General features: G+C 36.9%; 1 protein-coding gene across 2 annotated transcripts; it reads right to left on the bottom strand.

Moving 5' to 3' along the window:
* Window positions 1-4,359: 4,359 nt before the first annotated feature.
* LOC129282192 (sodium/hydrogen exchanger 9B2-like) lies at window positions 4,360-27,914 on the bottom strand. 2 transcript variants are annotated; one of them, XM_064113001.1, is made up of 10 exons: window positions 27,769-27,914; window positions 21,773-22,473; window positions 20,755-21,025; window positions 18,835-19,010; window positions 17,345-17,451; window positions 14,656-14,805; window positions 12,336-12,444; window positions 10,603-10,739; window positions 9,778-9,867; window positions 4,360-6,893 (listed from the first exon to the last, which is right to left on the bottom strand). In XM_064113001.1, exons 2-10 carry the CDS (start codon window positions 22,404-22,406, stop codon window positions 6,690-6,692), a joined length of 1,878 nt encoding a protein of 625 aa, XP_063969071.1. In that variant the 5' UTR covers window positions 22,407-22,473; window positions 27,769-27,914; the 3' UTR covers window positions 4,360-6,689. The 2 variants fall into 2 exon arrangements, with proteins under 2 accessions (XP_063969071.1, XP_063969070.1); XM_064113000.1 differs by having other exon boundaries at window positions 21,773-22,468; window positions 27,769-27,911.

Below are 27,914 nucleotides of genomic sequence, written 5' to 3'. Positions count from 1 at the left end.
TTCAGGGGCACCAAAATCAGTTCTGGTGAACATTTCTAGGGCTCCATTTTTCTGGGGCTTCCTTTCCACTTCTTAAATAATTCATTGTTTTATGTTGAGTTTCCTGACAAAACTACCAAATTGTAGACTAAGAGAAATAAAAAAAAAAGTTCACATCAATTCAGACTTCTCTTCCCAAGTAATATTGTTTTTGCCAAACAGTACCTTTTAAAATTAAAGTGTCATAAAATGGATGTGTACATGTAACATTCCACAAATATAAAAAAAGTATTCATAAATCAATCTAATCTAAAATTCAAATAGATCTATAGATAAGAAGTTGAAATCATTCCACAAAAGTCCCATCGTAAATCACTTCACGATGTGCACAGCTCAGCCTCAATCACACTGCACGCACACTCAATCATCCCCAGCAGTGTCAGCACTATAGAGCAGACATCTAGGCCGCCAGAACCGGGGAAGAAATCTTCCCATTCCTGCTAAACTGAATGCTAAAGTGCCGACTTTTTTAAATGAATTCCAAAGGCAGTAGGACATCTCTCTAGTATAAATCATGTGAAACTATCAACAAGATGTTGAATATCACCCAGAATTATTACTTCAGGGGACAATGAAGAGCTTTCCAGGTCTTTTCAAATCCGTATTCATCGTATATTTGTTTGATACGAGTTGATGAAAATTAACCAGACAGTACCATTATCCGAAGGGAATTGATATTAATCAATTCAAGAAAATAGCCTCAAAATTTCATTTCTTTATCACTACAATTAATTTTAAAGTATATGAAAAATATCTTTTGATGATTCAATCTTTAATATATATGATGAGTATTTTTGTAAAATTTTGCAAATGGAATAATAATTTCCCTCAAACCTCCAAATCCCCCTCCATTATAAATGGACTCTTCTCTTACTACATTTGGGGAATTACCCTACCCAATTCATCGTACTCCTCGCTCTGCGCTGCAAGAACAAACGTTGGCTCCACTCACCTGAAGAGTGTTGGCCCGTGCGTAAAGACAACGTATTAGCAGTAACGTTAGATCTAACATTCGGCGGAAATCCAATTTTCGGATCGTTTTTTTGTACATAAAACATCATTTTATAGGAAAGAAATTACATGCAAATTTAAGATAAAATATATAAAATTCAGAAATATCGTACCTTAGACCGCAGTTACTGTTATTTCCTTTCAAATGATGATCAAAACATAATCATCCTCGATCCTTTCGTTGGTCATCGTAAGTTGCCATCTTGGATGACGTCATCATCCTTACAGACGTATTTACCAGTCGCTATACATCGCGATTCGTGCCATGCATGCCGCTCGCATATTCAACTAACGTATATGTACGTGCACGCTATCAAATTATTAAAGTGCGTTGGAAAACCGGCCGGCGGGCGACTACGCACGCGCAAGTACCAGGCTCATCTCGGGATCAACACGTGCACTACACATACATACAATTATGTACACACATTATCAAAATTGTCAAAAAACGTAATTTGAAAAGAAAAACCATAATGCCGTAATTTGAATGAAAAAACGTAATGATTACGGCAAAAACGTAATGGTTGGCAGCTCTGTTATCCGCATTACTCTTAGGCGGCTAATTGGAGGATGGGTTTATGAAAATGGTATATAACATCGCTCTCCCCTCCTGATTTATCCCAAAACCCAGTGATTGTGTGTGTGTGTGTGTGTATTTGAGTTTTGTCAGACGTGTATCAATCAGATATGATTATTTACGTCTGGGACCGACCTTTAACGTCACCATCCCAAAGATCAAGAGGGGAGCGGGGAGAAAGAGTTCTTCACGACTGTTCTTATCTAAAAGGAAATTCTTCTCCACTCTGAGATCACCATAAATACAAAGTCTCTGTCTCTCCCTTCCTTTTCTCTCTCTCTCTTACACCCTTCAATCATTCCATTAATCCAATCCTGTACAAACTTTTTTTACAAAATGGATATCTTTTAATACAGATCGGTAATTTTCTTTCTTTGTGAGGGTTAAGGTACATATTTTTTAGACAAATTCACAGATTCTATTTTATTTGTAAAAATTATTTTTTTGACAATTTTCTTCTATGTGAACTTATAATATTGAATTCATGTATCCTTTTTTTTTTATCAATCTTAGATTTGGTTGTTGCTTATTTTCGGGACAATTTATCAGTGGTTGGATCGCAGCAATATTCCTTCCAAAGGCCAAGTCCACCTGAATTTTATTTTTTGAATGATCTTTTCTGAGTTGTTGGTAGTTATATCAATCACAAATGAAATGCAGCATGGCTGATGATTTCAATTAATGATATCATGATTGGTTTACATTAAATCTATAATCAATATCTATTCAATTAATATTGTCATGAAAACATAAACCTGTACATTCACTATATGTGCAAATGTTGTATTATGGAATGATACCTTTATGTTCAAAGCACACAACAACAGAAAATACATATAGCAAACTGATTATACCATGAATCTTCAAAACAACAATACATAAGATTTGACCATTTTAACTCTGGCAAAAATAAAATTGAAACACCTGGTGGTGGGGAGGGAACATAACAGAAACTGAAAAAGGAGAATAACGATCAAATAAATCATTGTACATGATCATACTGCTTCCTGTAGAGAGTCGCAAGCACTGTACACAGAAATGCATGGGTAGGACTACATAGAAATATTTGGCCATTCAGATTTTCTGGGTCATAGCTTGAACCAATCCTTTGCAGAGATTTTTTTTCTTTTTTGTTTAAATGTAACATGTAACATGAAAAGAACTTGAATGCTCACATAGTTATTGCCTTCATTTCTTCCACAATAGGAGTGTTGTGTTGCTTTAAAACTGATATAAAACAAAGAATGCAGTTCAGGAATTGTGATATATTTTGTAAAACTGAATAGATATCTTAGTGAAGCCATGAAAGAGAATATAACATTTTGGTATAAAGTTAAACCCTGTTCTTAAGTACCGTAATAAAAATATACACACATCACGTTATCTTTTAGTACTTCAGGGGGAGGGGCTTGATGAATTGAGGCTATGCCTTGGAATTATCTTGAAAAGAAATGCAAAATGATAAAATGATCAAAGAACTTCTGAAGAGATGAAAGAAAAGCATTTAGAAGCAAGTACATGTATGTGATGGACGAAATAAAAATATATTTTTGTGGTAAACTGTTAACTGTTATTCCACCTGATCCGTAATAATTTATTATTACAATGTAGGCCTAAATACAAAGGAACACTGTGAGTATATTACTAAAAAATATATCCAAATACAATGTATATCTGTTATGTGAAACATTATTATTAATTTTGTCATTAATGATATTGTTTTCATTCATTATCACTTAAAAGTTGAAAGACAAATGGAAGTTGCAAAGTGCAGGTTGGCCGACTAACAAATAAAAGCAATGAAGCTATTATTAACGAAACAAAAATAAAAACATAGAAATTAGTACTTTTTAAGAAAATCATATTAATGATGTCCAACCTGTCTCCATGGTATACTACTACACAGATTGCAACTCTTAAACTGCTGCTCAATAACAGATTCTCCATCACTTCAAAATGAATACATGATGATGGGAGGGGGGGGGGTACAGACGACAGCTGAATGAACATTTGGTAGTACTCAAAAAGCCATCGTTTTCTTCAGATTACAGAGAATCTGAACATAGCTAGAGCCTGTTGGCATATTAAAGAGCCGCAGTAGCATAGCTGGAATTCTGCCTGTCACTTTATTCCAAAACCACCATCCATCATACACTAAAAAACACATCGCTCATTCCCGGCAAGAATGTATAGATTCAACCACTAGATGGCAGTATACACATTTTTTAATTGGAATCTTCTGCCATGGACCTCCTACAGGTCCATTCTTATACCTTCAACCAGATCCCTGCATCAACAGCTTGGTGTTGGAGATCATTCTGCAACCACCTCAATTTCTAACCTTTCCTAACTCTTTTTCATCCAAACAAAGTCTTGCATTTGTCATCTTCCTCTATATATGTGATTTAAAAATCTCTCCAACATCCCAAAATCAAATTCCAAAATGCAAAATCTATTTAATTCTAATATGGCTGAATCAAAAAAATATATATCTTGAGAGAATTTTAAAACTACATGTATTTCCAAAATATATACCAAGTAAAAAAGCACAGGCTTTATTTCCTTTCCAAATAAGGCAGTAATTCAATTTTACTCAATTACCAACACAACATGATGTTAATTACATACATGTAGGTGTTTAACTTGATTGATGGTGTTGATTATTTTGCAAAAAAAATAGATCATAACTTGAGTTTGATAATATAAGAGAACAAAACTCGTACAACTAAGTGTATATTTTCCACACCGCAGGGTAAAGCATTTATTTCTTAAATTGTATTGCATGTTTATGTCTTAAAATATGTTTGATCGAAAGATAGATAGATGTGAATTAGAATTACAAAGTTCATGATAGGTATTAGAAATAGAAACATTCATTCTACTAGAGAAAGAAAGAAATTTACTCTTTCAAGAAAGACTTGCACACTTAACCGATATCATTATGAAGACTCATAAATTGACAATACACTTGCACAATAACATAAGATATTGCATTCTCATACATTACATATACATGTACATACACATAATAAAACACAATGATTCCTAAAAATACAGGAGTATATACATATGTACAAGTATGTGTGGTAACAATACTGAACAGAAATTGAAACAATGAATACACTTAAGAAAACAATGAATGAGGTTGACATGGCTTGTCAAAATGAAAATTGCTCACGAATATTATGTACAATGGAGAAAAATACATGTAAGAACGATAAAACTAAGGTTTAGATGTAAATACAAAAGTTGTACACACAGAGATTTTAAAATTAGTTGGAGAGTTCATACAGTACATTTTAGGAAATGAACAGATTTTTAAAAACCAATACATTGCAATGCAGTCTCATCGGAAGTTGGACACAGCCAGGGGAGCATTTTATAAAAGGACGTTTTATCCGACAAGTCCCGTTTTATTCGACAGTTACCATAGTAAGAGCGCTTCTCGGTCAATTAAAATCAGGGGGAAGTTGTCAGATCTGACAACATAACAGACAAAAATGGTCTTATATCCTGGGTATCATAAGGCGTTTTCAAAGCGGCTCAAAGTTTGTCAGTTCCAGATATTCTCTGATCGAGAAATTTGCCCTGATCAACCCCGGTCAGAAAATACAAAGTTTTTTTGCCAATGTGATAGCAAGCTAAGTGTGAAATCCCCAAAATAAAATACCTGCTGAATAGTAGGTTCTTGCCAGCATTATATGATGAATTTTGCAGGGATTTTTTCCACGGTCATGGGGATTTCGGAAGTGTGAAAGCAAATGACAAGAACTTTCTCCATCCAGCGAGCAGGTGAACGTTGGCGCCTTCGCCTCTTCTTCTTCTTCTTCTTCTTCTCTATAAGTACAGGCCACCGTCTGGCGTATTGTCGTACTTGCCTCACCTGCTAATCAGACTATTTACTACGCTTGCTCAGAACTTCAGGAATTTACTGAGAAAGGGTGTGCTTCGGGGCAATATGAACGCGGAAAATAATTGTCTGGTACTTTTTAGCCTGAACAAGATCTCGTAACTCTACTCTTATATGAGAGCATGTGTAGTTAAAATGATTACTGCCCTCTTTTATTGAAGATTGTAGGTCTAGTTCTCCTGCATCAATCTCATCTGAGTGAATTTGGTATTTACAAGAGAGTATTTCATAAAATAAATAGGTCACAAAGAAAGATAGAAAGAAAAGGAAAGGAAGAGAGGCTGAACAAGGTGGTTTTCACTGTAAATTCCGTTATGGGCCAATCAGATGCAGGGATTTAAATAGCTTATAACAAATATTTGTATCATGAAATGTAGTTGATGGATAATCAAAAGGCAGCACTGATTTTTCCTCAAATAGATTTTAGTGTTTTCTATTTGCAACGTACAGATTCCCACTTGTGAAGCTCCACTGAAAGTGTTTGATCTATCACAATCCTAAAGTTTATTCTATAAGCATTTGACTGACATCATCATCTCATACATGTATGTGATTACCGTTATGATGGACAAACACAACATCGCTTTTTGTTTGAAATAAGGGTACTCATTCAAAGTAATATTTACCATTCTTGACTCACTATAATCATATATCTCAAATAGAAAAGAAAATAGACTGAAAAGCAGAGATATTCCGTCAAACAAATCTGATGTATTGTTTATAAGAGTGTCAAAGCAAGTTAAAAAAAAATGCTACTTGGTACTGTAACAGTGGAAATGGAACATTGGAATTAAACTCAATCCTTAAAAACTTCCAATTAATGGAATAACAATGGATGAAAAGCATGCCTTAAAATCACTTAATTGCTGCTTTCTACACCAGGGTCCTGTAACACAAAGGTTATCGATTGATCGTACGCTTGATTTTTACGATTGATTTATACATTGTAGTCAATGGAATCAATCGTAGAAAAATGTTCTACCATCATTGCTTAGTGTTGTGTTACGGGCCCCCGGTTCCCATTTGAGTCCTGGGTTGAAAGCGGCACTGAAGATAAAAATGCCTTGATGAATGCATGGTGATTAAACAGATAACAGATGGATGATGCATGCAACAATACATTACCTGGATCAATCTCTCACTTGACCAGGGTCAGTATTGCTCCTCGGCTGTTAGCCTCTGCCTCGCGCCAAGCTCCTCCCTTTCATCCCCTGGCACCGCCCCAAGCTCCCCTGATGGGTGGCTGACTGTAGAGGGTCTAGTCTCTTTCTCCAGGAGTTTTGGGCCGCAGAGCGTGACGAGGATGGCACCAATGGGTGCTGTGATCAGGATGCTCAACACGGCTATGGTCAAGAGCTGAATCAATATTGGAGGGTACATAAATATATATTTAAATGAAATGCAGAAGATTTGCATATATATATATATATATATATATACATACATGTACATCTGAATGAAGAACAAATATGTAGGGTAACAATGTCTTGCATTCCTTTTATCAATAGTGAGCAAATATTTTGCAAGCCCAATATACCAAATTTGATTGATACTATATGTATAATCAGGTAATATCATCGATATGTTATTACCTGATTAATACCAAATTGGGAGGGGGTTCTGCTACATGTGTAGTTCACATGGCTAATTGTGCAAGTGTAGCACACTTTTAGTGCTACATAATATATTATATGTAGTGAAAAGGATAAAGACCTTGTAATACCCCCCCCCCCCTTGTATGGATATTGAACATCCATAACTAGATGGTCAGAACAGAGAATTTTTATGACCTCTGTACATACTGGGAGAGAGAGAGCGAAAGAGAGAGCCAGTGGTCAGTTCTGGGTAGTGTGAGTCAGGGTCTGGTGGTCATTATTCTCAGAAATAATGACGTGAATGACATGAATGACGTACAATGTGTAGTAGTATTTTGGGGAAAAGTTGATGGACTCTCCCATCTTTGCTACCCCAAAGGGGTGAGCAATTAATGTTTATTGGTTTTTGTTTGTTAAAAGAGATGACTAAGGATCAACAAGTATTACTAGTTATAAATATACACACCCCTTTTAAAAAATAATGGTACTGTCGTAAATACCTTTATATAGAAGTTCTGGAGGCATCTTCTTCACAACTTTCGAGATGGAGAGGAAACATCCTCCATAAAGTTACTATCATGTAACTTCTCCTTTTCCTGATTTTCAGGTAAGATCCTTAGTCATCCTTCCATATTTCAGTTTATAAGATTATTTAATAACTGATCTTATAGATTTATTTTTTAATGTTAAGTTACTTTTCCAAAATTGTCTTTTACACATTTGGCTTATTATCAATCTTTGATTGAACAATATTTTTAAGTTTAGTTTTACATATATCTGATGATAGATACTATTCTATAATCTACTTCTTATTGAATGTTTGAATTTCTTATAATTGTTACTAACCATCTCCGATTATTGTTCATGGTAAAGCACTTGTAATTTATGATTGTCTAGCAGCACGAGCATGGTGCGAGTTTTATAGTTGAGCCTTTTAAACTTTGCGAACATTTTTAGGCAAGTCGCGAATCCAAAACAACTTAACGGTATCATTCTGGTCAAGCAGATAGGCTGAGTTCCCTATCTTGCCGCGTTAATACTGTGCGGACTCTAATGTATCTTATGAAAGACTTTCCTGAATATCATTGTGCTAAATCATTCTATTTCATTATTGATTTGATGTATTATTGTAAAATGATTTACTAATCCTCTTTATAAAAGTATTTGAGATGAAGTTTGATATTTGATGTTTAATATTAGAAATAGTAAAATCATATCTTGATTAACTAATACACAACTTTCGAGATGGAGAGGAAACATTCTCCATAAAGTTACTATCATGTAACTTCTCCTTTTCCTGATTTTCAGGTCACTGGTCATCTGACCATGAACGGCATCCATATTTTATTTCTTTCTGCACTGAGACCCTCAATGTTATGTTAGTTTCAATGTCATTAAGTTAGTCTTAATAACAGCAGTTGCTCAACAACTATTTTAAAGTAATGTTGAGTTAAGTTTTTAAGTATCATTTGAACTATATGTTCATACCCGTTCAAATTATTATGTAGCCAAGAGTTACATCATCTTTTATCTTTGTAAATATCATGGATATAATGTTCATTTATTAGTGTAGAATGAAAGGAACAAATATCCTTTATATTATGTGTATGTTAGTTTATTTTATCGGGTTTTATAATTTACATTAATTAATAACATAGTGTGAATGTTGTTGATTGATGGTGTTTGATTCTGTGATGTGTGATTATTACAAAGTAAAATAATTACAACCTAATAGTGTTTTATTTAATTTCTACCTCTGTAGACGGACAGGGTGGGGATTCTTTGTAAAAAATCCTTCCGCTGCACTGTTATTATTGTCAAGTAAAAGATCCTCCCCCACCCAAAACGGTCCCGTGCTACACAAGCGTAATGGAATATGTGACCTGTGTTGTTGCCAGAGTTCTAGTGTTCTAGCTTTATATTTTCATTATCAGAAATGAGAGGTAGTCAGGGCCATTAATAACAATATATTGTATATATATATATATATATTTGAAAGTCACAGCTGTATTCTTTGCATGCAAATAATGTAAAGTCACCTCCAATTACCTATTCATTGTAATTGTTTTGGAATAACATATTTGAATTTTCAAACCGGAAGAGGGGTCATCAAGAAAATGAAGTGAATGGTGGGTAATCTAGCCTACCTGCTGTATGTCAGACCCCGTTGCATAAAAATTACTATTCATACTTAAGGGAATGAAGCCATGATAGTCCGTTTAGATAAAATACATGCTTTATCTCATTAGATATCTTTGTGAAAATGACTCAATTTTCTGTTTCATTCAGTTACCTTATCAATATCAAAGAAAAAAAAAATATGAATAAAAGAATATTTTATTGACTGTTAAAGAATCCAGGTGATAGAATAGGCACAAAAGCAATGAAAAGTAGTTTGCAGGATTCCTGCGCAAAATATAAGACTCGGACTATTGGATAGATTCCTATAAAGGATAAATATTTTCTCACAATTCTCCTGAAGACGACAAGAACACATTTGTTGAAACATCGTGTTTGGGTGGTCCTTTTCAGGACCAACACATGCCCACGAAAGAATACATTGTGTACTGTGAAACCACTACACTTTTCTTCTTCGCCATGGAAACCTTCAAAAATTACATCATTTTCACAATTTGTCTGCTTACTTGTATTCCTCTGAGTTGGTTTGCTTCATCTGTTTCATCCACTATGCCTTGTTTCATGACTTCATCAAGGGCTAATGGTCCCAATGCAGCCTGAATGGAGAAAGGAAAGCAATGAAATACATTTTTTAGAGCTGAACTGTCTTCTATCTTATGAACTTTAATCAATATTCGTACAATGTTAAAGCTGACTGCAGTCCTTACATGTACATTCAGTCTGTAATCCAATTAATTGGGAAAAGTCATGGAGATTAATGTTCTGAACAGTCATGTATGAACAATGCTGAATCATAAATCACCATTGTTGCAAACACTACCAGCACCACAATCATCATCGTTATCAGTATCAGTCTCATCTGTGTATCAGCATCAGCATTATCAATATCATCCCCACCATCAGTATCAAGTTTATAATAAAATAATCACAAGCATTATAATCACCATCATCATCATCAACACCACCACCACCACCACCACCACCATCATCATCATCATCATCATCACCACCACCTTCCATCATCATCATCATCATCATCACCACCACCACCACCATCATCATCATCATCATCATCATCATCATCACCTTCCATCATCATCACCAGCACCACCTTCCACCACCACCACCACCATCATCACCATCATCATTATCACCACCACCACCACCATCACCATCATCACCACCACCACCACCACCACCACCACCACCACCACCACCACCACCACCTTCCATCATCATCATCATCACGACCATCATCATTACTAACAGGAGCAGAAGCAATGTCATTTATGATACAACTATCACCATCTAAATCATTCAAATCTTTGTACCTGGACAGTAGCCTTTGGGAACCAAGTAAAGATCATGAAGAGCTTCTCTCTTTTGTTGAAGTCGGCTCCAAGAACAGACAACCATGTTGCTGCAATACGAATCACTAATCCCAGGATAAGAGTGGCTATTCCAAGACCTGCAGGCAATCAATCATAGTGGCGGTTGGACTAAAACATAAAATCCAGGAAGGCATTTTACAAAGATTGAAGTGTGACTGAAAATTATGTCAAGAAATTAAATAAATAAAAGCCATGACACAAACATTATGGAACAGTTTTAAGGGGGATGAGAGTTCCAGTAGGTCTTTCAGAATATAAAAGTAAGTCTCATTCTTGAGTGAACGTTACAACTCCAAAATTAGTCTTCCTTATTCTATGAATCTCAATGTCCTGAAATTCTTCTTCATGGATAAGATCTTTAAATACTATAAAGCTAATGATTCTGACAGATCATGGGTTATATTAAAGCTTAGGAAAAGCATTCCGAAATTACAGAAAACCAAAAATTTATTTGGGCAGACTAGTGGGGCTTCAGCTGGGCGGTCACATAGGCCTAAATTAACAAAGGTGGTTATAAAACCAACAGTTGAACCCATGATTTATGCAGATTTTCTGTCTGAATTATGCTTAATTTACCGCGCATACTGAAAAAGTGTCCAATACTGATGCACGCTTTTGTCACGATGTGCCAAATTGACGCCTGTTGCCATGGTTAAGTACGCTTTTTCATTAATGAGTCCACTGTTTTGAAGAATGGACACATTAATTCGAAACCATGGACTCATTAATAAAATGGCTTACTTAACCATGGCAACAGGCATCAATTTGGCACACTGTGACAAAAGCGTACACCAGTATTGGACACCTTTTAGTATATGCGGTAAATTCAGCAAACTTATAAAGGAGATCTGCAAAAACCATGGGTTCAACCGATGGTTTTCAAAACCACCTTTGTGATTTCGGGCCATAATGTCACCAACAGACCCATGTAGACACTCAATAGCACCCTCTGTTCCGATATGACCAAAAATAATCAGCTCAAAAAGAGCAAACCAACAAAATTAAATATCTTAATCAATATCTGAATGTTACCAAAATACATATCAGACAAAAAAAAAATTGGTACTTAATGCTACCATAGCCTCGCCTACCTGTATCCATCTAATCACTCAAGAGCAACCTCTGCTCCTATAAGACCAAATAGGATTTGTGCAAACGGTCGTCAGGGCCCCGTAACAAAGGTTAGCAATAAATCTCTTAATGAAATAGCCTATCAAGATCATCGTTGCAAGCGCATTTTGCTCAGTAGACTGACTAGGAACCAATCGGAATTGTTCTTTCAAATTTGCGATTAACCGCTAACCTTTGTGTTGCGGGGACAAGACTATCGCTAGTTGGCACAGCCCACTGTTTGCTGTAACATTATACATGTATAATTGTCTAAATTCTAAGCCTTCCAAGGGCTGAATGGGCGATATGAAATAATAATAATACTAATAGTATATGTGATTTGTAATGCGCCAAATCCACTCGGCAGAGTGCCCAAGGTGGAGTGAAAGAAAAAAAAGAAAGAACGAAAGAGAAAAAGTACAAATATAATAGTAATAGATTCAGGAACAATTAAGAGTAGGAAGCAGAAATACCTTGAACATTTTCCTGCGAGCTACATGCATCTCGGGACATATTTGGGAAAATATATTACTTTTTGTGTTCGCAAGCTACCATAATCTTACCCACTGTTTGTCCGTCTAAATACTCGATGGCAACCTCTGCTCCGATGAGACCAAATAGGATTGGTTCAAACAGCCACCAGACCGCACCAATCAGATTTCCAACTGCCACCTATCACATTGAAGAGAAAGGTAGTATTCAAATACAGATATAGTGATACCATTGGTATATAGATCAAAGGTGCTTGCTTCAAGCACCTCTGTGCTTATAATAGCAGGCCCCTGCATTTTACCGAACTCACTATATCACATGCTTATGTATGATTTAATTATCTGTCTTTTCTGTATTATTTACAATGTATCTCAATTGTCACATTTAAATTGTATTCATTGATATGTTTGGTATTATGTGAACATGTTAATTTATCATTGATTTATGAATAAAATGCAGAAACTCCTGCAAACGTTGTGATCATTCCCACATGGATAGTTTTGTGGACGTATCCTTGGCATTGAAACAGGAGATACAAATGCGTTTCAAAATGCCTTTGTGTTTAATTATTGTGTTGAACTCTTGTTCAAACAAGGTCTGGATCTAGAACTTTGCATGGTACAAGCGCCGTGGTGTAGCGGTTCTGACTCTCGCCTTGTAATCAGAGGGTCGTGTGTTCGAATCCAACCATGGTCTAGCGTCTTTTGGCAAGGCGTCAATCCACACTTTGCCACTCTCACCCAGGTGATAATTGGGTACCGGTAGGAAACAACCGTCATTTATTTTTTTATTTCGGTATAAAAACATTGGACATAGCAGCCTTACGGCTGAATTGAGTACAATTTACAACAAGTGGAATGCCTCTGGACGTCTCACCTGCATCACGCGATTCAATATAGCAGCAGTGCTGATTTTGAAAACTACTATAACTCGCACAAGATGTTCAGTGATACTTAGTTACTCTTATTTCCACGTTTTATGAACTAGACCTATACACTTATAGAGATATGATGGTAATTCAACAAATACCCCCAACGTGGCCAAAGTTCATTGACCTTACATGACCTTTGACCTTGATCATGTGACCTGAAACTCGCACAGGATGTTCAGTGATACTTGATTACTCTTATGTCCAAGTTTCAAGAGAATGATCCATCAACTTTCCAAGTTATGATGGTAATTCAACAGATACCCCCATTATGGCCAAAGTTCATTGACCTTTGACCTTGGTCATGTGACCTAAAATGCGCAAAGGATGTTCAGTGATACTTCATTACTCTTATGTCCAAGTTTTATGAACTAGACCAACACACTTTCAAAGTTATAGCGGTAATTCAACAAATACCCCAATTTGACCAAAGTTCATTGACCCTAAATGACCTTTGACCTTGATCATGTGACCTGAAACTTGCACAGGATGTTCAGTAATACTTGATTACTATTATGTCCAAGTTTCATGAATCAGATCCATAAACTTTTAAAGTTATGATGGTAAATCTACAGATACCCCCAATTCGGCCTAAGTTCATTGACCCTAAATGACCATTGACCTTGGTCATGTGACGTGAAACTTATGCAGGATGTTCAGTGATACTTGATTAACCTTATGTATAAGTTTCATGAACTAGGTCCATATATTTTCTAAGTTATGATGACATTTCAAAAACTTAACCTTAGGTTAAGATTTTGATGTTGATTCCCCCAACATGGTCTAAGTTCATTGACCCTAAATGACCATTGACCATGGTCATGTGACATGAAACTCAGGCAGGATGTTCAGTAATACTTGATTAACCTTATGGCCAAGTTTCATGAACTAGGTCCATATACTTTCTAAGTTATGCTGTCATTTCAAAAACTTAACCTCAGGTTAAGATTTGGTGTTGACGCCGCCGCCGCCGCCGTCGGAAAAGCGGCGCCTATAGTCTCACTCTGCTATGCAGGTGAGACAAAAATGATTGATACACACAATACACACACAATAGTTGAGCAAAATAAGCTATTGAAATAAGACATAAATAACTAAACTCTGATCTAGATTCAATGAATTTTAGCAATAGGATTTAACAAATGATTTGACTAGATGAAGATCTTATAATATAATTCAATACGATTGCTTTGGGGTATATACCGTATGCCTGCATTTTTCGGTGCAAGTATAGACTTAAGGATACAAAGTTTAAAATACAATATGGATGGCAATGGAAAAAATTTTCAAACCCCATATTCAAAGTCCTGTTAGTGTTTATCATTTGCCACAGGTATCCTGAAAGGCATTTTGAAACCTCAATACTAGCCCAGGATAGATACAATAAACATGCAAGGATGTCACAACACAAAACATTTATGTAGGTACACCAAAAAAAAAAAAATTATCAATATTTTGTTCACCTTCTCGTCCTTCCAACCTAGAGAAGCCATGAAAGCAAGGGTGAGACATCCCAGTGCTCCAGCGCCGGGAAAGGATGCTGCGGTGCTACCAAACACGGCAAACAAACCACCACAGAACAGGAACAGAAACCGAAGATTCGTCAGGGTTTTCTGAGAGGGAACAGCAAACAATGAATTGAAAGAAGTTAGAAAAGCACAATAAAATCAAAATGCCCTCAAAGTTTAGTGAAAAACAATGAAGTTATAGTATTTTAAGGTTTTGCAGTATAAAATCTTTGAAACAGTCCTATGCATATCATCATGACTGCTCATTGAGCTAGATGATGTCACATCCTCATTTTTATTTTTGCTTCCTTACCTGAAATTTTTATCATTTCATATTTTTTTATCACACATGCGTACAGAAAAAAAACCACTCCAGTATCAAACTAGTTTACAGCAATAACAATCCATTAAAACGTCTGTAAATGTTTTTTAACATTTGATCCATGTAGGTCTGGGTCTGAACAGACGGAATACCGGAATCCATCCGATGTGAGTGGATTCTGGTTTTGATGTGAGCGGGTTCTGGTTTTGTTTTTTTATTTCCGGGATTCTGATAAAACGATGTAATACATAACATGTAGTGTAACATTTTCCTCTTCTGAATATCTTAAAAGAATTATGGTGTATGTTTTATTCAGTCTTACCAATCACAACCCAGGTTTCTTTGTTACATTTCAGGTGACCACCGAGAAAAATATGATGAAAGCCTGAGAGGACAGGAAAAAACTTGCCAATGTTTAAGTGACCATCTTGTTCTAAGCTACAAGACACATATAGAGGGTGGCAGACTTTATATGCGTCTCGTAGCTTAGCTACTAACAAAGACAACAAGATGGCCATGTAAACATCCGCAAGTTTTTCCCCCGTCTTCTCATAAATATTTTCTAGATTGTTTTAATGAAGATAACAAAATTGGCTAGTTTTTTTCCTGTCTTCTCATAATATTATTCTCAGTTTTTTATGTTTGTTTAAAAATGAAATCAATATTGTATAATCTGTGACTTCTTTGTACTTCCCTGTTGGTGAATTCCTTTATCGGGATACCGGATTCTGACCAGCGCAACACTGGCAGATTCCGGAACAAAAAATATCTGACATGACTCAGGCCAGATGACTTGAGCGTTTAGTTTTACATACATTGATTTATTAATTCTATCACATAAAAACATATATGTATGAATAATTTTGACATATTTCTAGATAGATATTTGATTCTTCTTAAAAAGATTCTGGGTTTTCTCATCGTTTTACCGTGTATTTCATTATTGAGGCTTAAATCATATATTCTAGGACTCATCAAATCTTTGCTGGGAATGAAACAGAGTAAAACACCAGTAAACACTCCAAAATAAACACCAATCACAACCTCTAAAGGACTCACCATGTCTTTGCTTGGAATGAACCAGAGTAGAACACCAGCAAATACTCCAAAACAAATACCAATCACAACCTCTGAAGGACTCACCATGTCTTTGGTTGGAATGAACCAGAGTAGAACACCAGCAAATACTCCAAAACAAACACCAATCACAACCTCTAATGAACTCACCATGTCTTTGCTTGAAATGAACCAGAGCAAAACACCAGCAAACAATCTACACAAACACCAATCACAACCTCTGAAGGACTCACCATGTCTTTACTTGGTATACACCAGAGTAAAACAACAGCAAACACTCCAAAACAAACACCAATCACAACCTCTGAAGGACTCACCATGTCTTTACTTGGTATACACCAGAGTAAAACACCAGCAAACACTCCAAAACAAATACCAATCACAACCTCTGAAGGACTCACTGTGTCTTTGCTTGGAATGAACCAGAGTAGAACACCAGCAAATACTCCAAAACAAACACCAATCACAACCTATGAAGGACTCACCATGTCTTTGCTTGGAATGAACCAGAGTAAAACACCAGCAAACACTCCAAAACAAACACCAATCGCAACCTATGAAGGACTCACCATGTCTTTGCTTGGAATGAACCAGAGTAGAACACCAGCAAATACTCCAAAACAAACACCAATCACAACCTCTAATGAACTCACCATGTCTTTGCTTGGAATGAACCAGAGTAGAACACCAGCAAATACTCCAAAACAAACACCAATCACAACCTCTAATGAACTCACCATGTCTTTGCTTGGAATGAACCAGAGTAGAACACCAGCAAATACTCCAAAACAAACACCAATCACAACCTCTAATGAACTCACCATGTCTTTGCTTGGAATGAACCAGAGTAGAACACCAGCAAATACTCCAAAACAAACACCAATCACAACCTCTAATGAACTCACCATGTCTTTGCTTGAAATGAACCAGAGCAAAACACCAGCAAACAATCTACACAAACACCAATCACAACCTCTGAAGGACTCACCATGTCTTTACTTGGTATACACCAGAGTAAAACAACAGCAAACACTCCAAAACAAACACCAATCACAACCTCTGAAGGACTCACCATGTCTTTACTTGGTATACACCAGAGTAAAACACCAGCAAACACTCCAAAACAAATACCAATCACAACCTCTGAAGGACTCACTGTGTCTTTGCTTGGAATGAACCAGAGTAAAACACCAGCAAACACTCCAAACCAAAACAAACACCAATCAAAACCTCTAATGAACTCACCATGTCTTTGCTTGGAATAAACCAGAGTAGAACACCAGCAAATACTCCAAAACAAACACCTATAACAACCTCTAAAGGACCTTGGAAAATCTTCAAAATGAGACTACCTGTTAAAAAAAATAGAAAAAAAATGTATTAGTTCAAAATAAAATTTCAGATCATTTATTTGCATTCAGAATATGTCAGCGAAGAAAACTATTCATGAAGGATGTACAAATTAGTCATTTTACATTGAGTTGCCTGCCCTCAGGAAGCTAGTACACATCATTCCACAATATCTCCCACAAATACACTGCATAGGTTATATTGTTACCCAAATCTTGGGCAAACTTTGTAAGGATGTACTTACTTATTACATAACACTGTTGTGACAGCGTTATACATTTATTAATTGAGCATTGTACAACGCCTACTTGGCTTGTTGTACGCAAGCAAATGGGAGGCTAAATGTTAAACATTCGTACCATTGCACAAAAGACGTACCATCCAAAATGTACCGTTGCACGGCTTTAGGAGGTGACGTCACAATACGATTTGATTCATTTCACTCAGTAAAAATGAAGGTGCAATGCACGTACATGTATAAGCCTGCTGGCTAAATGCTCAATGCTGTCCATTTGCTTTCCGCTTTCAGTATTTTTGCTCTCTTTCCATAGATTACTATAGGGATAAACTCTTGTTTTTTCATATTTTCGCTAAATTCTGAGGCGTTGTACAACAAAAATAGCGAACATTGTCATTCGTGCAATGGTGCAAGATTTAACATTCGGTGAAAGAAAGAAACGCTTTATTCAACTTGGCTAATGCCTCGTTGAATAGAGCATCTTTCTTTCACCTCATGCGAAATCTCGCACCATCGCACTCCTGCCTATTCACTATTTGTATAATAGTGGTTCAGGAATAGTTAAAAGAGGACAAATTTCACAGCCTATGTTACATGCTACTAGAAATCCTTGGATCTGATTGGCTGAGAGCAAAAAACCATTGGAAATCACCGAACAAGCTCTTCATGAAATGCTCCCAACGGGCCCCGGTAACACAAAGCTTAGCAATAATCGTAGAACATTTTTTTAAACGATTGATCACATTGACTACAATGTACAACTGATAATCAAAAGCAAGTGCACGATTAATCGCTAACCTTTGTGTTACAAACCCCTGGTGAGTATCCTTGGAATATCCGTGGCGAGTTGTGGCCCAGTGGATTAGTCTTCTGACTTTAAAAAAGAAGGTCGTGGGTTCAAATCCCAGCCATGGCGTAATTTCCTTCAGCAATGAAATTTATCCATATTGTGCTGCACTCAACCCAGGTGAGGTGAATGGGTATCCGGTAGGAAGAAATTCCTTGAATGCTTGTGCGCCGAGGCAGCCCAGCTAAAGCCGGAGTAATAATAATAGCAGGGCCCATTGGGAGAACAGTTTTCAGAACTGAAGTGACTTCCCTGAGTAAATATACCTATATTATTATTACTATATTATTATCCTTTTACCTGATGAGAAAGATATCCCCATGGCGACTCCGAAAGCACTGATGCACAGGACATTGTCCAGGCTACAGGAAGCTATGGTGAGGGTCGGGATGCCTTTCCTGGATCCATAGCCTCCCTTCTGCAGGACCAGGAGACATGGAACCACCACGGCAGGAGAAACAGCGGCCAAGACAAACCTGGTAAATGGGTGGAAGTTGGAACACTTAGAAGAAGCAGCAGCGAGGAAATTGTTTAGCAAAACAACATTGCACTGTCCCCATAAAGCTGCAGGAATAAAATGCAGCGCTTACTTGTAGAAATCCACCTACAATTATCATATACACTGTATATTGTTGATATTGCTATTGTTGTTGGTTACTGATGCTACAATCAATATCATCATCATCACCAGTTTCAGATGCTTGCTAGTAACGATACAAAGAATTCAACTTAGGATGGGAATAAAAATGGTTACACATTTGCTCCGGTCCTAATATCTCTGAGGGAATAGGGTTAGAGTTAGGTTTATAAAAAGAGTTTTTGGTTCAGAATAATGTAAGAGTAATGATAGTTTTGGAGGTTAGATTTTATGTTTGGCTTAACGTGCATATTTTCCATCAGAGTAATTGTCGCCGCAGCAAATGTCATGGAACCATAAAAACCAATGTTGCCAATTTGGGCCCCGTAAAACAAAGGTTCCCAATCAATCGCTAAAATGAAATGGCCTATCAAGATCATCGTTGAATGTGCATTTCGCTCAGTTGATTGACTAGGAACCAATCAGGATTGCTCTTTCAAATTAGCGATTAATCCCTAACCTTTGTGTTACAGTTGGGTGTTTCATAAAGCTGTTCGAAAGATACAAATGACTTTACACACAACTGTGATCCTTTCTTGTGCTATGTGATATCCCTATGTAATTGCGGTATGACTTAGGAACAGGTTCCAGTTGTGCGTAAAGTCGTTCGTAACTTACGAACAGCTTTATGAAACACCCCAGGACCCTGATATAGTACACAAGAACCAGTGGGTGTTTCACAAAGCTGTTCGTAAGTTAGCAAGTGACTTTAAGTCGTGGTGATCCTTTCTTGTGTAAATGGTATATTCATTGGCAATGGTTTTGTGGGTAAAAAAGGATCACGAGTCATCTTTAAAGTCGCTCATAACTTATGAACAGCTTTATGAAATGACCCTCAGGTGACTAAATAATAAAATCGATTTTCAGATTGATTTCACATGGTGACTGATGTAATCAATTGCAAAGCTTTCTGTTCCAGGGCACTAGATTAAAATGGTTAAAAGGATTCCAATAGCACATAGCTGACAAAATTCATGGATTGTTGCCTATCAACATGACCTTGAAATAGGAACCTTAAATGAAAGAAAGAATGATCAAATTGGCAATCAATTTTGCACGACCTAAGTTAGGAGGTAACGGCACATGTAGAGAATAAAATCAAAACACCTAAATTCTGATAGAAAATGGTGAACAAAAAGGTTTCCTCCAAATTTTGTCTCAACATTTTAAGTTTAAGAATATGAAGACTTGAAGTAGTGACAGTTTGGGATGGCCTTCCTTTAGTTATAGTGTAACAGAGATTTCTTGTGTTTTATACCTTTGATTATATGCCATGATGGGAAAAAAACACAAAGAAAAGAAAACTTGTCTTACATAGAGTTCTAATTCATCCAAACAAACTCAACTGTATGGAAATCCATCATTGTCAAAGTTTTCCTATTGGAAATTTGCATGATGTCCTTTGAAAGTAAAAAGAAATCTCACATAATTATAAGACAACGATGAATGAATGTATAGGTATGTATTATATCTAGTAAACATTATGAACAAACATGCATTTCATACGTTGTTGCTGGCTTTCCAAAGTTGAGGTCGATCGGATCAATCCTAACTTTTTGTATGACAGGACCTGGGTTTCTTACCCCAACATGAAAGCCCACTCCCAGGGGAAATCTAGGAAGAAGTGAGAGGCGACAGCTACGATCGTTGCCTCCAGGATAGACGGTACGAAGGAGAGCCTGAGGCACACGAAACTCAGCCTTCGAAGAGCCTTGGCGTTGATACCAAGTCCAGCACGCAGGAGGATTACCACAAGAGCGATGCTACGAAGAGCACTGGCCCAATCGCGGGAGATGTCGTTGGCTATGTCGATCGCTTGGACATTCTTAAGAATGAAACCAGCAGCTAGCATACCTACAGAAGTTATGGTGTCAGATGAAGTGATATAAGATCAAAGAAACTTTATAAAAACAATATTTCTCATTAGCTTTTGTTTATTGTTTGGTAATTCTTTAGAACAAACCCACCGGCTAGCATACCTATGGGAAAATTAAAGACAATGGACAAGAAGAGCTATAAGGTCAAAGAAACTTCATGAAATAATTCACACATTACTGATGCGATCATCATCAACAATATTTTTGTAGTAAGAATAGTTTCAATTTCTTTTTCAAAACTATTTTTATATCTTCTGGTGCTATTCACTGGATTTGAAATGAACCATATAATGTGCCATTTTCAATGTATAGCTTGGGCTGGTTTCTCATTATAAAAACAGTTTAAGGTCACAAAGATAAACTAGCATCATAGCTGAAAACTATTAAAACATGGATGTACATGTAACTGCATATTTACAGATGATGAATAAAAACAGACTTCCCAAATTCCCAAACCCAAATTCCCAAACCAACGTACTCAAGGAAATGACAATTTTGGAGGTTAGCTAATAAAAATTCATGCATATTGGATGGAAAGTACCGGTACTGTATTTGAAGGATGATTATGCAAAAACTCAATACAAATAATATGAATTCTGATTAAAAAACAAAGAAACAAAACTTCCATACTAATGTATGTCTTACTCTTACTCTGATGAATCTGGAAAAAAAAAAAGCTCACCAAAGGTTAACATTTTTCAATACCATAGCAACGTGAGCTTACCTAAAAGGGCTGGAAGCCTAAGAATTGTGTTCACCAACAGCCCCAGAACAATACTGGTGATAACAAGTACATAGATTCCGAAAAGATTGCCGCCCGGTAACGCTTCAGCCCCTGTTATGGTGAACAGTACTGCCCAGAGCAGCAACACAAGTATCAGATAAGTCACAGTTCTGCCAACAGTACCATGAGGAGGGCAGAGAAAAGCAAACTTGAATCGTCTCCACCTGGAAGGGTTGTGCGGAAGAGGGTTGTGCTTGGTGGTGCAGGGTCTGAAAGCTATTCTGCAGGAGTATCGGCATTGGGCACAACACCCTTTGCTGCCGTCCTCAAAGTCTGTGATTGCGCCCTTTTGGTCAGTTGCTATGCCAGGGATAAAGTTCATACTACCCGCATCATCCATCGAGGCTTGCATCCCGGACCAACCCGGTGGATCATCGTCGCCATCCTGAACAACACGATGGCTGTTCCCGAGGGAGAGCTCCGTCTCCAACGTGTCTTCATCTTCAACAGTGTATGCCCAGGTGTCCAAATGATTGTCCGGCTTCTCAAAGTTTGGATCAATCTGGTCTTGGACCCGGTTGGATGCTTCGGCCTTTGAGAGATTTAGACTGCCTCTTTTACTGAATAGGCCCATTTTGATGGATGTTAGTTACACTCCTCATACAAGCTGGACAGCTGATCAAAAAATCTGGAGATCTGTGCTTTAAATGAGACAAAAGGTTAAAATGTCAAACATACTAGTTGCATTTAGCTTTAAAATATGAAATACAGAGAATTACATATACATACTTTGTGCTTCCTATGGCATTTAGATTGAAAAGATGAAATACAAAGAATTACACAGAATGAAAATACATAGGGTATCTATATAATGCACACATATATCCACCTTGTTAGGTGCTCAAGCCGCTCCTACATGTACTTTACCCTGGCTAAACTCCTGATTCTGACTCTCACAACTTCTTGAGGAATTACTTTCTACCAGTACCCATTTACTTCACCTGGGTTGAGTGCAGCACCTTGCCAAAGGAAAATATGCCACCACTTGGATTTGAACCCATGACCTCTACTTTCCAGGTAGGCCTACAGTATCGTCTGAAGTAATAAACACTCACCACAGGCAACCCTTCCCCCCAGCTCAAGTTCATCCTATGATTCCATAATATTTGTTCCATAGCAACAGCTCCTGTTGAAACCCTTTTACTTTAAAGATAAATACCAGTTGTGGTTACAATCTCAAAATGAGTTCGAACAGAATTAAGTGTTTGTATACAAAGCTCTGGAAGAAAATGTGTAATTCCTGAGAAATGAGCAAAATAAGCACGGAATTCCATCAAATTTGCTTCTCTGTGTTAGTGATCATCAGCATTATAAATTTTGAGCTAAGATTTCATGATTTTACAAAGATAAGTATACATTAATGTACCAGATCTAGATGTATGATAATAATTCGACAATTAACCCTGATTTAAAAGATTTTCACATGAAATAATTGTTTGCTGCAACTACTGTCTTTTACCTTTAAGCCAATGCATATAAAGCCCAACCCAAAATCCTCATAGTCATATGGCACACTAAATCTTTAGTTTGCAATACAACCCAACTTATGTACAACAAAATATTGAAGTTTCCCCCGAAAGAGCACAAAAAAATTGTGCCATCAGCAATCAGGTGGCAATGCTTACATTCAGCACTTCCTGCGTAACTATAGGGACAGAGATTTTCGGTTAAAAAAATTGCCTTTTCTATTGAATCAGAAAAATTGTAATTCCGTTTCCCCACAGACTCTGTGCGCATGAAAAAGTGACCTTCATACTGCATCTACTGGAAAATTATAGTTGTTCCTGCAGTCAAGTTTTCAGGTCTATCTTGTTGTCGTCGTAGCTTGGATAAATTCGAAACTGACACTGCTATTTGTGCTATGTGCTGTACCAATGTAATGAAAAGGCCCAATTCCCATGCATGAACATAATGCCATGCAGACCAGAACTTGTCTAGCTTTGTCTTGAAGCCATTGATTGTTAATGCTGTGACAACGTCAGCCATTTACATAGAAATCAATAGAAATATTACACATTGAGTAGCGACTGCACTAACAACGCTTTAGAATTCACTCTAGACCTACTCGAAGAGATACAAGCACAAAGAATATGTCAAGAAACAGTAACATGAATACATCCTCACCTTTCACATAATTAGCATTATTTTAGGTTTGAATGAGATTTTATCAATAATTTGGGGAATCTTTGGACATCATTTTGAGCAATCAACGATTTTGCGTATCTGCCATTGTGGATTTGAGGATTATATGTACAGATCGGTGCTGTTATAATCAAACGATGTTTAATACTTTGATTGTTTAATTATAACAGCACTAACTGGTACACATGAGGCAAAACTATCGTTGGAGAAGGCAAACCCCCGTTTCGAACCATGAAAAACCTAAATCATCCCGTGCCAGTTATTTAAGTATCTTAACATGTGTTTTTTTACCTTGACTGGTCCGAAAAGAACTAAACCGCAATTATGCAGCGTGACAATCCCCGCAAACTCACTCACCAGCGAATGAAGTTATTTTTATTTCTCTTTAATAGTTTTCTTATTTGGGGGCCAATATTCTTCATTTGAAATTGAAAACAAAATGACATTGGATTTCAAAATACAATATGCCTTTGAAAACTTGATTCAAAATCAAATACAATAATTTAATTCCGAAAGGCCTACTACTGCACGAGCTGCTCTATCTTATGTAATATCACAGCTGCTGTTTTTGGTCTAAACCTCAGGCTAGTGCGCGGAGGTGAAATGTTACAGAAGAGGGGTTATCAGGTGATTCAGGTTTGATATCACTTGGCAAATGCTTGGGAATGAAATATCTTGGATCCTCTAACAAGGTTTTTTTATGCATAATTATTATTATTACAATGATTATTTATAATCCTGTATTAAATCTAAGTATTTGTTAAATAATAATTTTTATCTATAAATTTTTCTTCAAAACGTGATTTTGAAACATCGCTAATCGAAGGTACGTCATAACGAAGCGGTTCAAGGTTCAGACCTATTGTATTTGCTTAGTTGACAAACGGATCAAGGGATCAACACGAGATCGGTCTGGTAAGAAGCCTCCCATTTTTGCCATTGGACTATGTTGATAGTTGTTGACTAACTAATGGTAGACGAAATGATATCAGACCATGCGATAGTGGGGAAAAAGGCAGTAGACGAAATGGCAATAAACCGATAAATATCCATACAATGAGTAATCCTGATTTCCAAATCACTTAATTCTCTTTCTCGTGTCTCAAAATACTTAGTGAAAGCATATTTTATATCTTATCTGTAACTCGAGTCCTGAAGAATACCACTGCGACATTATGCGTTGCGACATGTGACATTATGCGTTGACACTTTGCTGCGACATTATGCGTTGCGACATGTGACGTTATGCGTTAGAAAAACTACGACATTATGCGTTGACTGCGACATTATGCGTCGGAGGCTCTTGGCATAATGTCGCAATCTGCGACATTATGCGTTGGTGCGACATTATCGGTTGTAACAGGGCTATGGTATGCCAATGCTGTACACAGCACACAATTTTAAAAATCATTAAAATACTTATTTCCATACAGTTGCAATTTATTTTTCATAAGTAACTTGGGAGAAATTTTTGTTTTCACCAGATCGCTCGAAAACTTGAATTTGGGGCATATTTTTGTGTACGCCATCTATTGGTGGAAAGTAATATGGCAAGACAATCCTTCTTTCCGAGGACGATCAAGGTATGGAATACTCTTCCTCCCCACAAAATCAATGCCTCTTCTCCAAAAGCCTTCCGCCTGAGACTGGCGGAAGGCCAGAGCTAAATCAGATGGGACTTTTTACTTGCACCTGTTGCACCGCACATCTAAATCTGGCCATACACACATGCCAAATAAACCATCTGCAAGAATCTTCAACCCTGAAGGAGGCAGATTACCTTGAGCGAAGTTCGTGCAGGCTCCACTCCACTTCACTACCGCTACACTACGCTCCACCTACCCAAACTTCGAGACCATGAACTTGATCTGATATTCCTAGAGACAAGAGCCACGTTACAATGATGAATATAGTGAGTGATTGTATTACCGACCGGCCTTGTATTACCGAACGCACGCATCATACGCATCAGAAAATAAATTCATACGCTCAAAATTTTGCAACATCCTTCCAAAGAGAACTTGAATAGAAAAATGATGAAAAATGGTCAAAAATACATTTTCAAAGTCTCAATACTCAATATTCTAACAATAATAAAATATGGTAAAAATAGCTCATAAGTGTTTTTGTTGTTTTCTCAACTTTTCCCATAGAAAACACACGTTCGGTAATACGATACCTTTTTCAAGTGACCAAAATATTTCACGTGCGAAGAGGGGTCCGATTAGAAGCTAATATCGTAAAAAGGAAAAACGATTTCGGCAAAATTTTTACATATTTATATTTTGTAGGTAATTGTGTATTTTAGTTCAAAGTTTGGTGAATTTTATGAGAATAATGTGTTTGATATGATTGAATTCATGATAAGTGTTCAGTAACTAATACGATCCACTACCATACATGTAGCTGTAACTCAACTGACACTGACAGTGTCAATATTCAAGCATTTGTCCCAAAGAAAAAGAGAAAATAAACCAAATATTGCCAACCTTATTTCACCACACAGGGAGTAGTAACAGAGAACAAGGTTATATTATAACCTTGTTCATTGAATGAGGCTAGTTAGTCTTGAGGACGCAATGATGATGTTTTTTTATATACTGTCATATACTTCTTCGAAGTATATGACAGTATAGTCACGTATTGTATTACCGGACACATTATGATTCCGGACGCGCATATTACTGCGTTCGAAAACAATTTCGTACCGTAAGACTTCCGCAATTCAATTTCACAGAGCAATACATAAAACAAGATTGCAAAAACAAGGCGAAAAAATCAAACTTTTACCTTATTTATCTCTAAAATGACAGAAAATGCTTTAAATATCATATAACATAGTTTTACATTAACAATTGATATATTTTCTAACGGAAATATGGGCCTGATTTGCCGAATTTCAATCTCGTCCACTCCTTCGATCGAATGATGAGGTGTGGTGTATTGTGGGTGACCGTCGACGGCTAGTTCTCAAGGTACCCGTGCGCGAGGTTTACCGTGAGTAGAGCCGTCGATCGGCAGCGCATCGATAGAACTTGACGAGCGTCACGATACGAACGCGAGCATATATTATTGGAAAGTGCCATGGAACATGCAGCTAACAAGAAAAAATAAAATAAGTTATCAAACACGAATTTATTACCAACATCTGCTCAGATTCGATATAAAAAGCAAATAAAAACTTAGAATTTACTCATGTTATGATATAAGAAGAAAAAAATCACACAAATTTGTTCTTACATCATTATAATCAAAGATATCTTTACCCGTCCGGCGCGCGCGTCCGGAATCATGATGTAATTTGTCGCGCACGAAAATAATTGTTTTTCGTGGAGGGGTATGCGGCAACTGCGATGCAAAGAAAATGGTTGGTAAATATAAAATAATTTTATCATATTCATAATTTTCATAATATTTGGAATAGCAAGTGTGATATTTTCTTGATTGTATTTCCTCTAGTTGTCATTTTTAAAGCACTGAAATAAAGGTGTCCGGCATGGGATACACTACCATATATGAAAAAACATCATCATTGTATCCTCAAGACTAAGTTGTTAGTCTTGAGGACGCAATGATGATGTTTTTTTTTATATACTGTCATATACTTCGAAAAAAACATCATCATTGCGTCCTCAAGACTAAGTTAGACTTAGACTAGAGGCTAGTCAAGACAGAAATGTCATAAAAATCAATGTGTGGGACTATCATGACTGAGGAAGAAAAAAAGCAATTCCCTCTCGTCTCAGCTCCTCTTCATTTATGGCCGATAACTTACAGTAACTCTATAAACTTACGATTTAAACGATTTGTCAGAATAAATCTCCACGAATTGGTCCCTGATATGATGCAGAGCCAGCGTCAGTGAAACTAGCTGGCGGCGCGGGGCTAATCTGAGCTGAGTGGTCGAAAAAATCAGGCAGCAAGCAGCCGGACGTCCGTC

This window comes from Lytechinus pictus, chromosome 18 (assembly GCF_037042905.1).
Source record: "Lytechinus pictus isolate F3 Inbred chromosome 18, Lp3.0, whole genome shotgun sequence".
Taxonomy (NCBI): domain Eukaryota; kingdom Metazoa; phylum Echinodermata; class Echinoidea; order Temnopleuroida; family Toxopneustidae; genus Lytechinus; species Lytechinus pictus.
This window is presented reverse-complemented; position numbering and strand designations above follow the sequence as displayed.

Bases quoted from the DNA above. Each gene is read 5' to 3' on its own strand.
- LOC129282192 (XM_064113001.1), bottom strand. From the start codon at position 22,406: ATGGGCCTATTCAGTAAAAGAGGCAGTCTAAATCTCTCAAAGGCCGAA. The intron at 14,806-17,344 runs GTGAGTTCATTA...GTTCCCTCTCAG, and splicing joins TTATTCCAAGCAAAGACATG to AAAACCCTGACGAATCTTCG. The intron at 9,868-10,602 runs GTACAAAGATTT...TTCTCCATTCAG, and splicing joins TCCCAAAGGCTACTGTCCAG to GCTGCATTGGGACCATTAGC.